This window comes from Macrosteles quadrilineatus, unplaced genomic scaffold (assembly GCF_028750875.1).
Source record: "Macrosteles quadrilineatus isolate MER2022 unplaced genomic scaffold, UCM_ALF_1.0 Scaffold_1__1_contigs__length_201487025, whole genome shotgun sequence".
NCBI classification, from domain to species: domain Eukaryota; kingdom Metazoa; phylum Arthropoda; class Insecta; order Hemiptera; family Cicadellidae; genus Macrosteles; species Macrosteles quadrilineatus.
The window spans coordinates 104,962,482-104,979,073 of NW_026542594.1; the positions used below are offsets into that span (position 1 = coordinate 104,962,482).

Genomic DNA, 16,592 nt, shown 5'->3' on the forward strand with positions numbered 1-16,592 from the left:
TGGCCCAATTAGTAAATACTATTTAAGCAGCTACTGTCATGACAGAAAGGTCATATTCCTTTTAAACTAAATCACACCATCCTTTATAAGATACGTTGATTAACAATGCATGTAAACGTCAATAAATTACGTAACAGCCAATTTATTTTTTTGCTTTTTGGAAATGCCAAATTGCTATGTCATTTCCATTATTTCTTGCCAATGAAGCCGCACACCCATATAAATGAGGAGGCCCCTAACAGTTCAAGAATAAAAGCCAACTTCACTTCAAGTATATTCCACTACACCTAACATTCCGTAGAGAGATTATATTGACAACTTTATGTAATTGATAAGGCTGAGACAATTAACTGACATCCCTTATGTCAAGGAATTCCAGCTTTAACAGTAACCCCACAACCAATTTCTCAAAACTGTGCTAGAGGGTTATCCATTGGCACAGATGGATAACAGATGGATTTTTCCTTCCGTGACGAAGGAAAAATCAAACTTAGCCTACGCTGTAACTGATATACCTTTGAAGTTAAAACATGTCATCCCAACAAACAGATATTTTTTTCAAATAAAATCATAGATTAATCTGCATTAGGCTACACTGATGAAATACGGAAGTGTTTAACTACAAAACATCCACAATACGATTTTAACACTATTTAAAGGTTCTTTCCAGATAACATACTAATAAAAACTCCGATGACGTACAATATGGGAAATATTTTATTCATTGAATGATTTTATGATGATTGATATTTGGTAACTAACGCAATTAATATCATTATTGTTTTTACACTTATTACTCTTTAAACAATGCTAAATGCTCAAAATCTATATATTAATTTGAAACTGTTTTTCTTTGTCATAGCTAAATTGAGAGAACGGCTGGGCGTAGAAACTCGGTAGAGGTGTCTACAGAAAGGTCTTGGTCTGTAGATGAGCCATCAAAAGAGAAACGTGGTAAATTCCCTTGGGGCTCTGCCCCAGTGGCCTTTGAATTCCCATCCCATGTTATTCTTATGGAGGAAAAACTGGGTTTTTGTCCCAGCTAATTTGAGAGAACGGCTGGGCGTAGAAACTTGGTAGGGGTCTCTAAAGAAAGGTCTTGGTCTATAGATGAGCCATCAAAAGAGGAACGAGGTAAATTCCCTTGGGGCTCTGCCCCAGAAGCCTTTAAAGTTGCCTCTTCAAATTTGTTTACCATATGCATAATTCTACATTACTTTTTAATGAAACAGCTGTTAATATTTAAATTGTGATTCATTGAATTTTTAAAAATGAAGTACAGTATATGCAATGGGTTTTTCTGATCTTAAAATCGATTTTATTCTGCATCGTCTCATGTTTTGCAATATAATATAATGTTCTATTACCAAATCAGTGGAAAATCCTAAAATCACAGTAATCCTAAAATTATTTCTTAAGGAGTTAACTTATATCTATTGTATGGCTTGGTTTCTGCCTTTTTTTACCACTTCTTGGAGATTGTACGTAGGTGATATTCTTTGGCGTATTGCATCTGTAGACGAAACTTGGGTTGGTGAAATTATTACAATGGAAAAAAGCGAGAAATCCTGGACAATTTGATATAGGCTAAAAATAAAACTGAATTAACAATATGCTACATTTCTTGAGCAATCATTGAAATAACCGATTAGCAAACAATGGAAACATAGAAAAAGTCATACAACACAACCAAGAAGAAGAAAAGAAATATTTTTTTAAATTTATAATCGTTATTATAGACAACCTAATGCGGCTATGAGAGGGAAAAATTTGTAGAAACACTAAAAAACAAGATCAGCTTTTTGAGAAAAGATAAGATATTTACAAAAGATTTTGATTATATCTAACTGCTGTGTAGATCGTTAGTATTTCCATAATCTTCGTGAGTCGCCTGTAATGCTTCGCAATTGCTCGAATTCGAGCAACAGGTACACTAGTATGTATAATTTCACTCAATTTATCGCAGTTAGATGAATTAGCCTTGAAAGTAACCGTCAATTTCGACGGGTTTCACCTAGTTGCAACAAATACAGAGTAAACACGACATAACAATGGAACAGTGTTCGAACATTTATGAACTGGATTACAATATGATATAATTTTATACTGTGTATACAATTTAAGTTTGTATTGGTTTCTCTATGAAAATAATTTGAACAATACATAAAACAGTATAATAAGGCCTTACAAAAGAACAGAAAGCATTAAAAGATTATAATAAGCAAAATCAGAATGATTAAATTCTTAGTAACGACAAAAATCCCTACAAAAAGTTAACATAAAACAATATAACGAATAGAGACTAAACACACTATAACAATGGAACAGTTCTATCATTTGTGTAAAACTGGTTTACAAATTGTTATCTTCTATATAAATAAAATTAGAGTTTTGTCTGTACATTGGTCAGAATCATAAATTTTAATAAAATTATTTTTACGTTTTATACATTAAAGAAGCCGAAACAAGTCTCATCTCAATTTCTGTCTGTCTGTCTGTTACGGCCAAAGAGCCATTTTACGCGGTCTTCTCTTGAACAACTAGAATACCTATCAAGATACACCGTGTTTCCTTACATAACGGATTTAATTATTCGTAAGTGCAATAATTTTTAGGGTAAACGTACATGAAAATAGAGAGTCTTTGTGTATAAAATTGTTCTTGAGTTATGATAACCGGGAAAAATACCTTGAATCAGTGTTGCGTATATGGCCTGGAAACTTACATTTTTTAAAATTAGCGTTACCAATATCAGTTTACAAAAAAAGTTTTCAACTCATTGACGGCACTTCAATTGCGGCTGTGTAAAGTGTAAATGTAAAGTAGTGACAACAGCAGTGGATGATTGTAACAGAGGTTTACGAATTATGCTCAACTCGCTTTTCCAATGTGTCTTCTCACCACTATGTGCTGCAATCGCTGGACCATACAGCCAATAGACCAATTGCCCATCTCTTGGGTTCGTAGGACTAAACAATTATTCATAACCAAATTTCGACGACAATCCTTGATACCAGTACTTTTACCTAGAATACATGGCCTATCTACTTAGGAAATAAACTTAAAACGTTCAAAACCCCAACATTGTGTTATTTTTTCACATTTCCTTCTAATGTTTACTAAGATTTTTTAACTTGAAACTGTCAGATACTGTATTAGTTTATATATGATAGTTTCGCCAGCATATCTGAAAATATGCAAACCAACTGCTATTCTTTATATAAGACTAGCTGTTTGCCCGTTCTACGTACGGGAATCTTGTAGTAAGTTGAAACCTTATATTCAGAACAGGAGTTGGTTTGCATATTTAGTGTGCATTTTTCCAGATATGCTGGCAAAACTATTACTGTATAGGAATACATATAAACCTTCGCAAATACAATATCTGACAGTTTCAAAGCCAAAACGAATGCTTCGCAATTAAATGTCACCCGTTCGTGTTAGTCCATATTTTATATCTAATGATAAAAGGGATTGCTTTATAGATCTATGAGGCATATCCCTAAGGTAGGCCTGTAATTGAAAGTTACTTTTCACACTGGTTAAAAGTAGTTAAAAAACTACCTCAACCTCACTACTGCACACTTTATTCGGGTTGAAATTTTCATTAACAAAGGTGCTCTTATCGTTTCCAAGAAACACTGAGAAATAAGGACATTAATGCGTTACCAACAGACATACACACACAATAGCAGAATTGAATTAGGGGTTTTGTTACGCTTTCACCAAAGCAAATTACAAACAAAATAATTATTTGAAAGTTTTGATAGTGTCATCTATAATGTTATGATAATCGTTTTTAGGCCTAATCAAACTGTAAAATTTGTGTAAATTCGTTGGCAAATATATAAATAAGTAAATAAATACACAGTCCACAAAAAAATTATTCGTTAACAACGCCAAGCTTTAAAAATTCATGATGGCCACACAGCTAGTACTGTATATAGGCCTACAACTTTATTTTACTTGGGGTTTTCTACGAAATAAACTAAAACAAAACCATAATGCGACAAGATGGTAAGGCCATAAGAATGCTAGAATGATAACATCATCCATAATTAGTTAAGACTCCTTGTTAAAAAAAAAATATTGGGATTTGTTCAAATCTGCAGTAGGCTACGTAAAACTAACAACTACAATCTTCGCGAATGTAAAACACTCTAAATTATTTATCACACACGATATAGTACTTCTAACTACTATATTCAGTAAGATATATTCAGCTACACAGAATTCATTAGGGGATAAGACTGGTCCAGACGACTTGGAGTTTCCTGTTTGTTATTCGTTTCTATGTAGAAGAAACGCTTTTTAGTTCACAGCCCCCTGTGCCGTTATGTCGTTGGCTTACATTGTTTGTGTGCCCCTTTCCGGATTACTAAATCATAGTCTTCACAAAGGCAAAACAATACATTACATCATTAAATTTACTCATACACTAGGCTACATACGTAGAAGAATTCTCGCATAAGTACTTCCTGTGGCTTTCAAAATCAATCCGCCTAATCGAAAGAAAAATTAATATTCATTACAGTATTTTGAAGCACAATCATCTGATTGCTTAAAGCAGCATCAATCACGTCTAATAAGTAGTACCAAGAGTTCCGGATACATAAAAAGTGGTAATACAGCAAACGATTGCCCAATAATTTGTAGTTTTTAAATTATATGGGCTCGCGCCACTCTCTCTCCGAAACTTCAGTGTATCACTCCGCCTTCACGAGTTTCCCCGCTTGGCCACTCTGCTGCGCTCCGATCAGTATACTCAACGTAATTACTTGTCACAAAATTACACAGTTATTTATGGAAATAAAAATTCCAAAATTTAGTATTATGATTATAAGGCACGTTTCTAGCTAATGTATTAGTTATTTTTTGAAAATATGGTTTAGTTTGTAGTTAAAAAATATTTGATTTATAGCTCACTAATTTATTCATATTTCAAAATTTAGTCTCGTAATGAACAATTTACGCAATACATTAGCTAGAGGACTACCATACCTTTAATTTGACATAAAAATTATATCTTTACAACAATCGGAAGAGACGTAATACCGCCACCAAGTTAACATTAGTCTTATGGGACTAAGATTCAAGATGGCTACCACTGATGAAGACTCTTAAGAATAATTGATTTTCTCATTTATATTTTTATTTAATTGTAAACATGTTTATTATTAAGTAACCTATCTTTATATATTTATCTTGTAATCCAAGCTAAGTAAACATAATTCGCTGTTTATTTTTATTATTTTAACCAACTATTGGCTTCAATGGTCAAATTAAGATAGGCTACTTTAACAATAAAATGTTTACTATTAAATTAAAACTGAATGAGGAGAATTGACCATTCTCACTAATTTATATATCTGGCCAAGGGGTAAAATTCCGGGAGTAAAAATCCGGGCCGTACATTTTGAGCTGATCTCATGAAGGGGGTAAAATTCCGGCCCGTACACTCTAGGTTCTTATAATTGGATATGTGTTCTGATTAAATTGACAACCGTGAAAATATACCAACCGACAAACAAAAAAACTCTCAATCAACAACATAATCTATACTTCTATATCTATACTATTATATACAAATCTAATGGTGTCTGTCTGTATGTGTATTACTAATAGGTGCAAAAACTACTGAACCAACTGGGCTTAAATTTTACAAAAATATAGCTACCATACCAAGGACCATTATAGGACTATTCACATTTCGATACTGGCCGTAGGCTTTGCCCCTTTGGCTTTAAAGTTCTGAGGTGAACATTTTCAAAGTAAATATTGATTGGTCTCCATGGCTGTGATGAGAACACTAATAATGTTGTTTACATTTGCTTTGACATTTAAATGTAAACAAGAAGAACTGCCAAACTGCATTATTTCACAATTCCAGACAGCTGATACAAAGAAATTGATTATAATATTTTCCATAACTAGGTGGCGTTCGCAGAAGCATCCACAAAATTGAGCGGAGTCGTCAAGGGTTTATATTATATTGTTTTGGTCATACTGCAGTAATACCAGTCGTTTTTAATGCATGCGTTGAGAGTCTAAAGTAGCAATTTTAGTCTTTAGGAAGTAAAACAGTCTTTATCCTCTATGGAGTAAAAATCAGCTGTTGGCAACTCAGTTGTAAATTTCTATTATAAACGATTGCATGTATCGAAATATGTATCGATTCGTGCTTCGCAATTATTTTAACCTACAGTTTACAGTCTCTTCCCATAGCGTTTTAGCTTTGCAGATACTTAATCCATTCCCACACTCAACACGCTCACCTTTACTACTTCCTTCACCACCCCCTACGTCGTGGACCTATTTCCCTCTCTTCCCATAACATTTTAGGATTGCAGATATATTAATGTAATTGCCAAAGACAGTTCCCACACTCTGCGCTGCAAGCCTTACTACTTCCTTCACCATTTCCTACGTCATAGACTTGTTTCCTTCCCTTCTCATAGCATTTTTGGATTAAAGATACATCAATCTAACTGCCACAGACGGTTTTCACACTATGCTCATACTTTACTACTTTCTAAGCCTTTTTCTACATCGTGGACCTGTTTTCATCACTTTCCATAGCAATTTAGTATTTTAGATACGTTAATCTAATTGCCACAAACATTCCCCACACTCCGCACTGCTAGCCTTTACTACTTCTTTCACCATTTTCTATGTTGTGGGGATGCTTCCATCCCTTCTCATAGCATTTCAGCATTGCAGATACATTAATTTAACTGCTACAAACGGTTTCCAGTTCCCACACTCCACATTGCTCACCTTACAAATTCCTTCACCACTTCATACGTCTCGGACCTTTTCTCTTCCTTCCCATAGCATTTTATGATTGCAGATATCTTCATCTAATCGTCATAAACAGTTCCAACACTCCGGACTGCTCGCCTTTACTACTTCCTTCGACACTTCCTACGTGACAGACCTGTTTCTCTCCCTTTCCATAGCATTTTATGATTGCAGATACCTCAATCTAATCGTCATAAACAGTTCCAACACTCCAGACTGCTCGCCTTTACTACTTCCTTCGCCACTTCCTACGCCACGGAACTGTTTCCTTCCTTTTCCATAGAATTTTATGATTGCAGATACCTTAAAATTGTCATAAACAGTTCCTACACTCCGGACAGCTTGCCTTAACTACTTCCTTCATCACTTCCTACGTCGCGGACCCGTTATCCTCACTTCCCATAGCATTTTATGATTGCAGATATCTTCATCTAATCGTCATAAACAGTTCCCACACTCCTGACTGCTCACCTTTACTACTTCCTTCACCACTTCCTACGTGACGGACATGTTTCCCTCCCTTCCCATACCATCATAGGATTGCAAATACCTTAATATAATGGTCTTAAGCAGTTCCCACAACCCGGACAGCTTGCCTTGACTACTTCCTTCATCACTTCCTACGTCGCGGACCCGTTTTCCTCCCTTCCCATAGCATTTTATGATTGCAGATACCTTAATGTAATCGTCATATACAGTTCCAACACTCCGGACTGCTCGCCTTTACTACTTCCTTCGCCACTTCCTACGCCACGGACCTGTTTCCCTCCCTTTCCGTAGCATTTTATGATTGCAGATACCTTAATCTAATCGTCATAAACAGTTCCCACACTCCGGACAGCTTGCCTTGACTACTTCCTTCATCACTTCCTACGTCGCGGACTCGTTATCCTCCCTTCCCATAGTATTTTATGATTTCAGATACCTTAATCTAATCGTCATAAACAGTTCCCATACTCCGGACTGCTCGCCTTTACTACTTCCTTCACCACTTCCTACGTAACGGACATGTTCCCCTCCCTTCCCAAAGCATCAAAGGATTGCAAATACCGTAATCTAATCGTCATAAACAGTTCCCACACTCCATAGAGCTTGCCTTGACTACCTCCTTCACCACTTCCTACATCGTGGACATGTTTCCCTCTCATCCCATAGCATCATAGGATTGCAAATACCTTAATATAATGTCATAAGCAGTTCCCACACTCCGGACAGCTTGCCTTGACTACTTCCTTTATCACTTCCTACGTCGCGGACCCGTTTTGCTCCCTTTCCATAGCATTTTATGATTGCAGATATCTTCATCTAATCGTCATAAATAGTTCCCACACTTCGGACTGCTCGCCTTTACTACTTCCTTCACCACTTCCTACGTGACGGACATGTTTCCCTCCCTTCCCATAGCATCATAGGATTGCAAATTCTTATTATAATGGTCTTAAGCAGTTCCCACAACCCGGACAGCTTGCCTTGACTACTTCCTTCATCACTTCCTACGTCGCGGACCCGTTTTCCTCCCTTCCCTTATAATTTTTGGAATGCAGATACCTAAATCTAATCGTCATAAACAGTTTGCACACTCCAGACCGCTCACCTTTAGTACTTCCTTCACCACTTTCTACGTCGCGGATCCGTTTTCCTCCCTTCCCATAGAATTTTAGGAATGCAGATACCTAAATCTAATCGTCATAAACAGTTTCCACACTCCAGACTGTTCACCTTTAGTACTTCCTTTAACACTTCCTACGTCGCGAGTGTCGTCATTTGATTATTTTATGATCTAAACCACCGTTTATGTTCTAATATCTGTGGAATAATGCTATCAGCTATTTATTTATCTACTGCATTTAAAAGTCAACAGCTGATCATATGCCTTTGTTTATGTGTCACATACTGCTTCCATAAGGATTACATTGAAACTTTGAGACCCAGTGGGGCGGATTCCTGAGAGTTATTTTTAACGCCATATAGATGTTGGCACTCACCGATATAGTCTTTATCACCATCCAAAATTTGAAAACGATTGATTCAGCCGTCAAGGAGGAGTTTGCGTATTACGAAATGCATAAAAGTCGATGTATAAGAGCTTCGCTCGCTTCGCTCGCTCCGCTCAACTATGAGGTAGGTTTATTTTAATCTAACCTTTTATCATGGATTATTTATTCTTACACAGCTACATATTATATTTTATCTCATTTGTTGCATTTTTTGTATTGACTGACGTTTGCTATACAATAGTACAATTATTGTCAAAAAGCAATAAAGAGATTATTTTTATTATTATTAGTATATTCATTTTAACCTACAGTCTACAGTCTCTTCCCATAGCATTTTAGCATTGCAGATACATTAATCCATTCCCACACTCAACACTGCTCACCTTTACTACTTCCATCACCACCCCCTACGTCGTGGACCTGTTTCCCTCTCTTCCCATAGCTTTTTAGGATTGCAGATACGTTAATGTATTTGCTAAAGACAGTTCCCACACTCTGCACTGCTAGCCTTACGACTTCCTTCACCATTTCCTACGTCATAGACCTGTTTCCTTACCTTCTCATAGCAATTTAGGATTGAAGATACATTAATCTAACTGCCACAGACGGTTCCCACACTATGCTAATACTTTACTACTTCCTAAGCCACTACCTACCTATTTTGTGGACCTGTTTTTATCACTTTCCATAGCATTTTAGTATTTTTACTATAGATAATAATCTACTTACGTATGCAAGTAGGTGTCAATTGTAGATAATTATGCTGTACATGTTTCGAGCCTAATACGGCTCATCTTCAGCAGCATTTTTGTATGTAGAAATTTTTACATCGAGAGATGGTTGTCGACTATTTACAGGAACCACATATATACACAAACACGTTATCGCACGTTAAGGTAAACGTTTTACCTAAACGAGCGTACGCTACAAAATACGTGTAAATGGCATGCTAAAAGGTTCTGTGTTTGTGTATATACGTGGTTTCTGTAAATAGTCGACAATCATATCTCAATGTGAAAATTTTTACATACAAAAATGCTGCTGAAGATGAGCCGTATTAGGCTCGAGACATGTACAGAAATGCTAATTGCTAATATGCTGCGAGACATGCAGCATAATTATCTACAATTGACACCTACTGGCATACGTAACTATATTATTATCTATAGTAAACATATTAAAGGTGTCAAGGCTGATTAATTTGATTTTAGTATTTTAGATACGTTAATCTAATTACCTCAAACATTCCCCACACTTTGCACTGCTAGCCTTTACTACTTCTTTCACCATTTCCTATGTCGTGAGCATGCTTCCATGATCCCTTCTCATAGCATTTCAGCATTGCAGATACATTAATCTAACTGTTACAAACGGTTTCCAGTTCCCACACTCCACACTGCTCACCTTACTACTTCCTTCACCTCTTCCTACATCGCGGACCTGTTTCCCTCTCTTCCCATAGCATTGTAAGATTGTAGAGACCTTAATCTAATCTAATCATAATAATTTAATCTTAATCTAATCGTCACACACAGTTCCCACACTCCGGACAGCTCTATCGCCTTGACTATACTTCCTTCACCACTTCCTACGTCCCGGACCTGTTTCCCTCCCTTCCCATAGCATTTTATGATTGCAGATCCCTTAATCTAATCGTCATAAACAGTTCCCACCCTCCGGACTGCTCGCCTTTACTACTTCCTTTACCACTTCCTACGTCACGGAACTGTTTACCTCCCTTCCTATAGCATTTCAGGATTGCAGATTCCTTAATCTATCGCCATAAAAAGTTCTCACACTCCGGACTGCTCACCTTTACTACCTCCTTCACCACTTCCTACGTCATGGACCTGTTTCCATCCCTTCCCTTAGCATTATTGGATTGCAAATTCCTTCATCTATTGGTCATAAACAGATCCCACACTCCGAACAACTCGCCTTTACTACTTCCTTTACCACTTCCTACGTCACGGACCTGTTTCCCTCCCTTTCCATAGCATTTTAGAATTGTAGATATCTTAATCTAATCGTCATAAACAGTCCCCACACTCCGGACTGCTCGCCTTTATTACTTCCTTCACCACTTCCTACGTCACGGACCTGTTTCCCTCCCTTTCCATAGCATTTTAGAATTCCAGATACCTTAATCTAATCGTCATAAACAATTTCCACACTACGGACAAATCGCCTTGACTACTTCCTTCACTACTTCCTACGGTGTAGCGGACGTGTTTTCCTCCCTTCCCATAGCATCATACGATTGCAGATACCTTAATCTAATCGTCACAAACAGTTCCCACAGTCCGGAATGCTTGCCTTTACTACTTCCTTCACCACTTCCTACGTCACGGACCGGGTTCCCTCCCTTCCCATAGCATCATAGGATTGCAAATACCTTAATATAATGGTCATAAACAGATCCCACACCCCGAACAGCTCACCTTTACTACTTACTTCACCACTTCGGCACTTCCTACGTCGTGGACCTGTTTCCTTCCCTTCCAATAGCATTTTAGGATTGCAGATACCTTAATCTAATCGTCATAAACAGTTTCCACACTCCGGACAACTCGCCTTTACTACTCCCTTTACCACTTCCTACGTCACGGACCTGTTTCCCTCCCTTTCCATAGCATTTTAGAATTGTAGATACCTTAATCTAATCGTCATAAACAGTTCCCACACTCCGGACTGCTCGCCTTTATTACTTCCTTCACCACTTCCTACGTCACGGACCTGTTTCCCTCCCTTTCCATAGCATTTTAGAATTGCAGATTCCTTAATCTAATCGTCATAAACAATTTCCACACTACGGATAGATCGCCTTGACTACTTCCTTCACCACTTCCTACGTCCCGGACCTGTTTTCCTCCCTTCCCATAGCATTTTAGGATTGCAGATACCTTAATCTAATCGTCATAAACAGTTTCCACACTCCAGACTGCTCACCTTTACTACTTCCTTCACCACTTTCTACGTCACGGACCTCAAGCTAGTTTCGTCATTTGATTATGTTTATGATCCATACCGTTTCTGTTCTAATATCTGTGGAATAATGCTATCAGCTATTTCTTTATCTACTGCATTTAAAAGCCAACAGCTGATCATATGTCTTTGTTTATTTGTCAAAAACTGCTTCCATAAGGATTACATTGAAACTTTGAGACCCAGTGGGGCGGATTCCTGAGAGACTTTTTTAACGCCATATAAATGTTGGCACTCACGAACTTTTTGTTATACAATTTTTTTAGCCTGGCTGGGTCTCGAACCTGAGTCCTTCGACTTATGAGCCTCTTACCTTACCTCTGAGCTACTTGTGACTGTTGCTAGCATTAGTTTTCAAATGAAAGAACGGCCGTCAGTTTCAATGGTTGCAATACTTGAAAATTTTTTGATACTACAGTATAATATGATTCTGTTAATCTGTTTTTCCGTAATTCGTTTCTTAAACGGTCGCCAAATCAACTCGTTTTCTAGCCAATCATTAGAGATTTCTATGATCACATGATAGAGTGACACCATTCAGAGTACGTATTATTATTAACTTAATTTTAACGCTTTCACAATAGCAATTATCATACTAAGTTTATTAAAAACTAAACGAGCTTTAACCTAAAGGTGAGTGAGCATAGCGAACGAACTTCAACCAAGATCTTGAAAATGAACAAGCATTTGACATAAAACCACGTTAGGACAGGACGACGTCTGTCGGGCCAGCTAGTCATAGATAAAACATACTCCCTTAGTAGATTTCTCATCCTTATGGAACAGCTGAAGACAATTTTATTGTTAGTTCTGTACGGTTTATGTAGAGGTCGTGTTTTGTTTACAAATTGTTTCCCGTTATTACAGCCATTTAAAACCTCGTTTAACCAAATAATACGATCTAATCATAAACAATAACTTGTCCCCTAGTTATATAACCAAACAGTAAAGCACAAATCAAGAAAATAACCCTAAAATAATAGTAACAAAGTTTCGTCGACACTAGTGCCTTTTTGTCACGTACATGAACTAGAAACGAAAAACGTGCTTCAAAATTTACAATGGGATGAGAAGTCTACTTGTGTTGGTTAGTCTATGGTACAATATGTTTAATGCTACAGAATATAGACTACCTACATCCAACCGATTTACGACAAGAGTGCATGGTGGAGTCCTCGAGCTGTCCGAGTGAACGGAGGTAAGTTTAGGCTAGGTGACCCTACCCGAACTTAACACCTCACAAAGCTATGGAACAATAATTTAAATTCCCTATTATATAGCTATGCCACATTTTAACGATTATAAGCTATTGATCAAATTCGCAATTATAAGCTATGCCGTTATAAGCTATGACATCGTACCCATACACCTACCAATAAATAATTGCAACTATAAAACAGTTCATATTTATAAATAGAACAAAATCCAATCCAAACTATTTTATAACAAACAGAGCAATTAAAATTCGTGTAAGCGCATTTCGGAATTAAAATGTATCGGAGCTATGACAAGAAACTTAGTTTGATTAACTTGTTCGCATAGAAAAACTTTCAGCCTAAGAAAGTTTTTTTTTTCAATTGATTAGATGATGAACTGAGCAGAAAAGGAAAATGGTGAATAAACAAGGTTGTCGTTGTCAACGTATAGGTTTGGTTAGTTTTATAATGTAAACATTAACATGTTTATGTCAGTTTTGTACATCTTTAACTTTAGAGTAATAATGTCTTTTCTAGAAGTTAAGTTAACTTTTCCAACAATATTCTGTTGTACTTTCTGATTTTAAGCATAAACAAGAAACATGTTTAGTAGCAAGAAACTTCATGCTGACGTTAAAAAGTCAACACAAAAAATTCAAGACGTTAAAAAGGAATCACCAACTCGTTTTAAGCATTTAAGGATCATTTTAGGTTGGTAATTAATGTATCATTCTTAGACTATTTGGCGCATTTGAACTTAAATGGTATATTGAATAAACATTTATGGTAGGTTTGCATGGGGCATAGGTAAATCAATGGTAATTTTCAGTGTTCTATTTACATTCATAGTCATAGGGAATATATGCCTATTTAACTCTATAAGGATTGACTATTGTACTTCTTAAAGATTCTAGAAAGCTCAATAGATCAATTTAACTTATAAGTTATTCCTACTTAGTCTACAAGTTTCTCAATGATTCAAATGCACCTATCCTAAACCTTCAATTAGGCCTATTCATACTCAGTTTACCTAGCTTAGGCCTATAATGGTAGGCCTGTGCATAAAATCGCAAGGCATAACCTATAACTTTCATACCAAACAAAAATAATTACGTTATACCCTACCGTTAAAAGGTACGGAAGTTATTACAGAAAATAAAACAAAAGATAGACTTGACACATAACTAAACTCTAGAAACTTGCTGCCCAAGGGGTGGTGTATGTCTGTGTTACGCAACTCTTCACATTCCGACTGGATGTAAGATGTAACTTACTGGGTTTTACGCACCAACCTAACTAACCAAAAGATATAGTGAATAATCGATTTATCGATCGATATTGGGTAGACTTCCGTATCTATTGGCACAAACAACGGCTGCACTTTACTTGACGTCCTACACTCATTCGATTGTTTTTTTCGATTCGATATTTTCATTCCATTGTTTCATTCGATATACCTATCGTTTGGTTAGTTAGGTTAGGTTAACCTTACCTAACTAACCAAACGATATATCGAATGAAGCAATCGATTTATCGATATATCGATCGATATTTTCATTCGAATGAGTGTAGGACGTCAAGTAAAGTGCAGCCTAAACAACCAAATGAAAATATCGATTATTTGATTGTTTCATTCGATATATCGTTTGGTTAGTTAGGTTAGGTTAACCTTACCTAGCTAACCAAACGATATATCGAGTAATCGATATATCGATCAATATTTTTATTCGGTTGTTGGTGCCAACAGATGTGAAAGTCTACCCTCGATATTTTTATTCGGTTGTTTTTAACAACGAATATGAAAGTCTACCTAAATGTTATTAGGATATTACTTTTAGGGTGCCTTTTGAATATAGGGCCTGATATAAGAAAATGTTTGAGTTAAAATCCAATCAGATAGGTAAGCTTAAAAATTGAAATTAATTCACCTTAACTTAGTCTGCTAACAAGAAAATTATCATCTAAGTTATTTTACGTAAGAGGCTGAGGAGAGTTTCAAATTAATAACTGGGCATGCTTTGGGAGTAAAAGACGATTGAGGACACTGTGTTTGTCCTCTCTGTGTTTGTGTTACATCCTCTTGTTTGTCTAAGATATATTTTAATTTAATTAGGCTAACTTAATATTTTACATTATTAATCTACTTCATCTCAACACAACTAACAAGAACCTGAGCTTAACAAGTAATTTTTATTTTCAGAAAATGTGGATACTGAAGAGGCTAAAACGTTTTTTGACACTAACTTTAGCCACATATATTATATCTTTTATGACAATTTCATAATCGCCGAAACAAACTTAAAACAAAAAGGTAAGTTTATCTAACTGATTATTGCGCTCTGAATTTTAATTACCAATGTTCTATATTTAGTAGGCAATCATGTGCCTAAAGGGTCTTAATATTATTTGTGCATTTATTTATTCATGCCAGGCATTTATTTACGAACCTAACCAGAGAGCAGGATTTCTAGGTGGACAGGACAGTTACTGAATTATTATAATGTGAGTTAATTTTTTATAGCTGTAGGCTATAACAGAATATTGAATACTGGGTGTCCCGTAAGTATTCAGCCAAAATCTGGGAAAGCTCCCTTTTGTGCAAAAATGGATTTTGTGCTCGCATTTTTGCACAAAAGGAAGCTTCATGAACGCCATAGAAGAGTACGAGATATACAAAGCAACAAAAAGCCATAGTTATGATCTATTAAACGACAAACTAAATTTCCAGTCAAATGAATTGTATGATACTGTAATAGCTAACCAGGAACAGCTGACCGGCAAGGGACAAAGTTCACGAGACCAACGCTCACCGCCGCAGTCATGACAAACCTGTCTAAGTGCGCGCACGCGGTTCGTAGGCCTACAGTAACTATTCTCCGTGTCCATATATGTGTAAAAATTATATTTATTTGACGACCTCTGATGAGTGAAATGTGTTCTTGACGACCTAAAGATGAAGCTTAGGCCTATACTGCTTCGAAACGTGTAGTCGTTAGACAGCAATTTGGATTACTCTGGCAGATCCAGGTAACATTATACCTTTTATAATCATTGTTTATACTCAAGGCTATAGTAAACATTTACCAACAATGCACTTTACATATGGAGTTGTTTTGGTGTTATGAAAATGAATCACTTACAATAACTATAACTTATACATATGAAAACACTACACATTAAGAAAACATTACTTTAGAAATAACTTTGTTTTAAAACAAACAACAGCGCAAACGTAAAACGTAATTTTTCGTCAGTCACTGGACACAAAGAAACAGGACTAACTTAAAAAGTAAACATTTGACCGCTAGCGACAGTAACGAAGGGAAATGCCTGGGATCGATAATTTGAAGCCTTTGGAACATACTGACAAATTAACCAGCCAATAAGTCCACGGCATCGATAAGTAGGCCTACTACCCTATACGAATAGTCGCTGTTAGGGACGCTCGCACTTTAAGGTAAAAACACATCGTTACGGTCAGCGACACTAGCACTTAAAGGTTTAATAATAAGGGATTGGGCCGATTTGGATATGGAGAATTTAGGATTGTCAAATTTTCAATTATATCTTAGAAATGAAGAAAAAAATTACCATTAAGATTAGTTACTTGTAA

The 16,592-nt window shown here is 36.3% G+C and overlaps 1 protein-coding gene across 1 annotated transcript in view; it reads left to right on the top strand.

The window, feature by feature from the left end:
- The first annotated feature begins 13,401 nt into the window (after nucleotides 1-13,401).
- Nucleotides 13,402-16,592, top strand: part of LOC129004524 (probable Rho GTPase-activating protein CG5521) — a 247,406-nt gene continuing 244,215 nt past the window's right edge. The window contains exons 1-2 of the mRNA XM_054433140.1: nucleotides 13,402-13,690; nucleotides 15,180-15,290. Of these exons, the coding sequence (XP_054289115.1) occupies nucleotides 13,582-13,690; nucleotides 15,180-15,290 (220 nt within the window). The 5' untranslated portion in view covers nucleotides 13,402-13,581. The remainder of the gene's footprint in view (nucleotides 13,691-15,179; nucleotides 15,291-16,592) is intronic.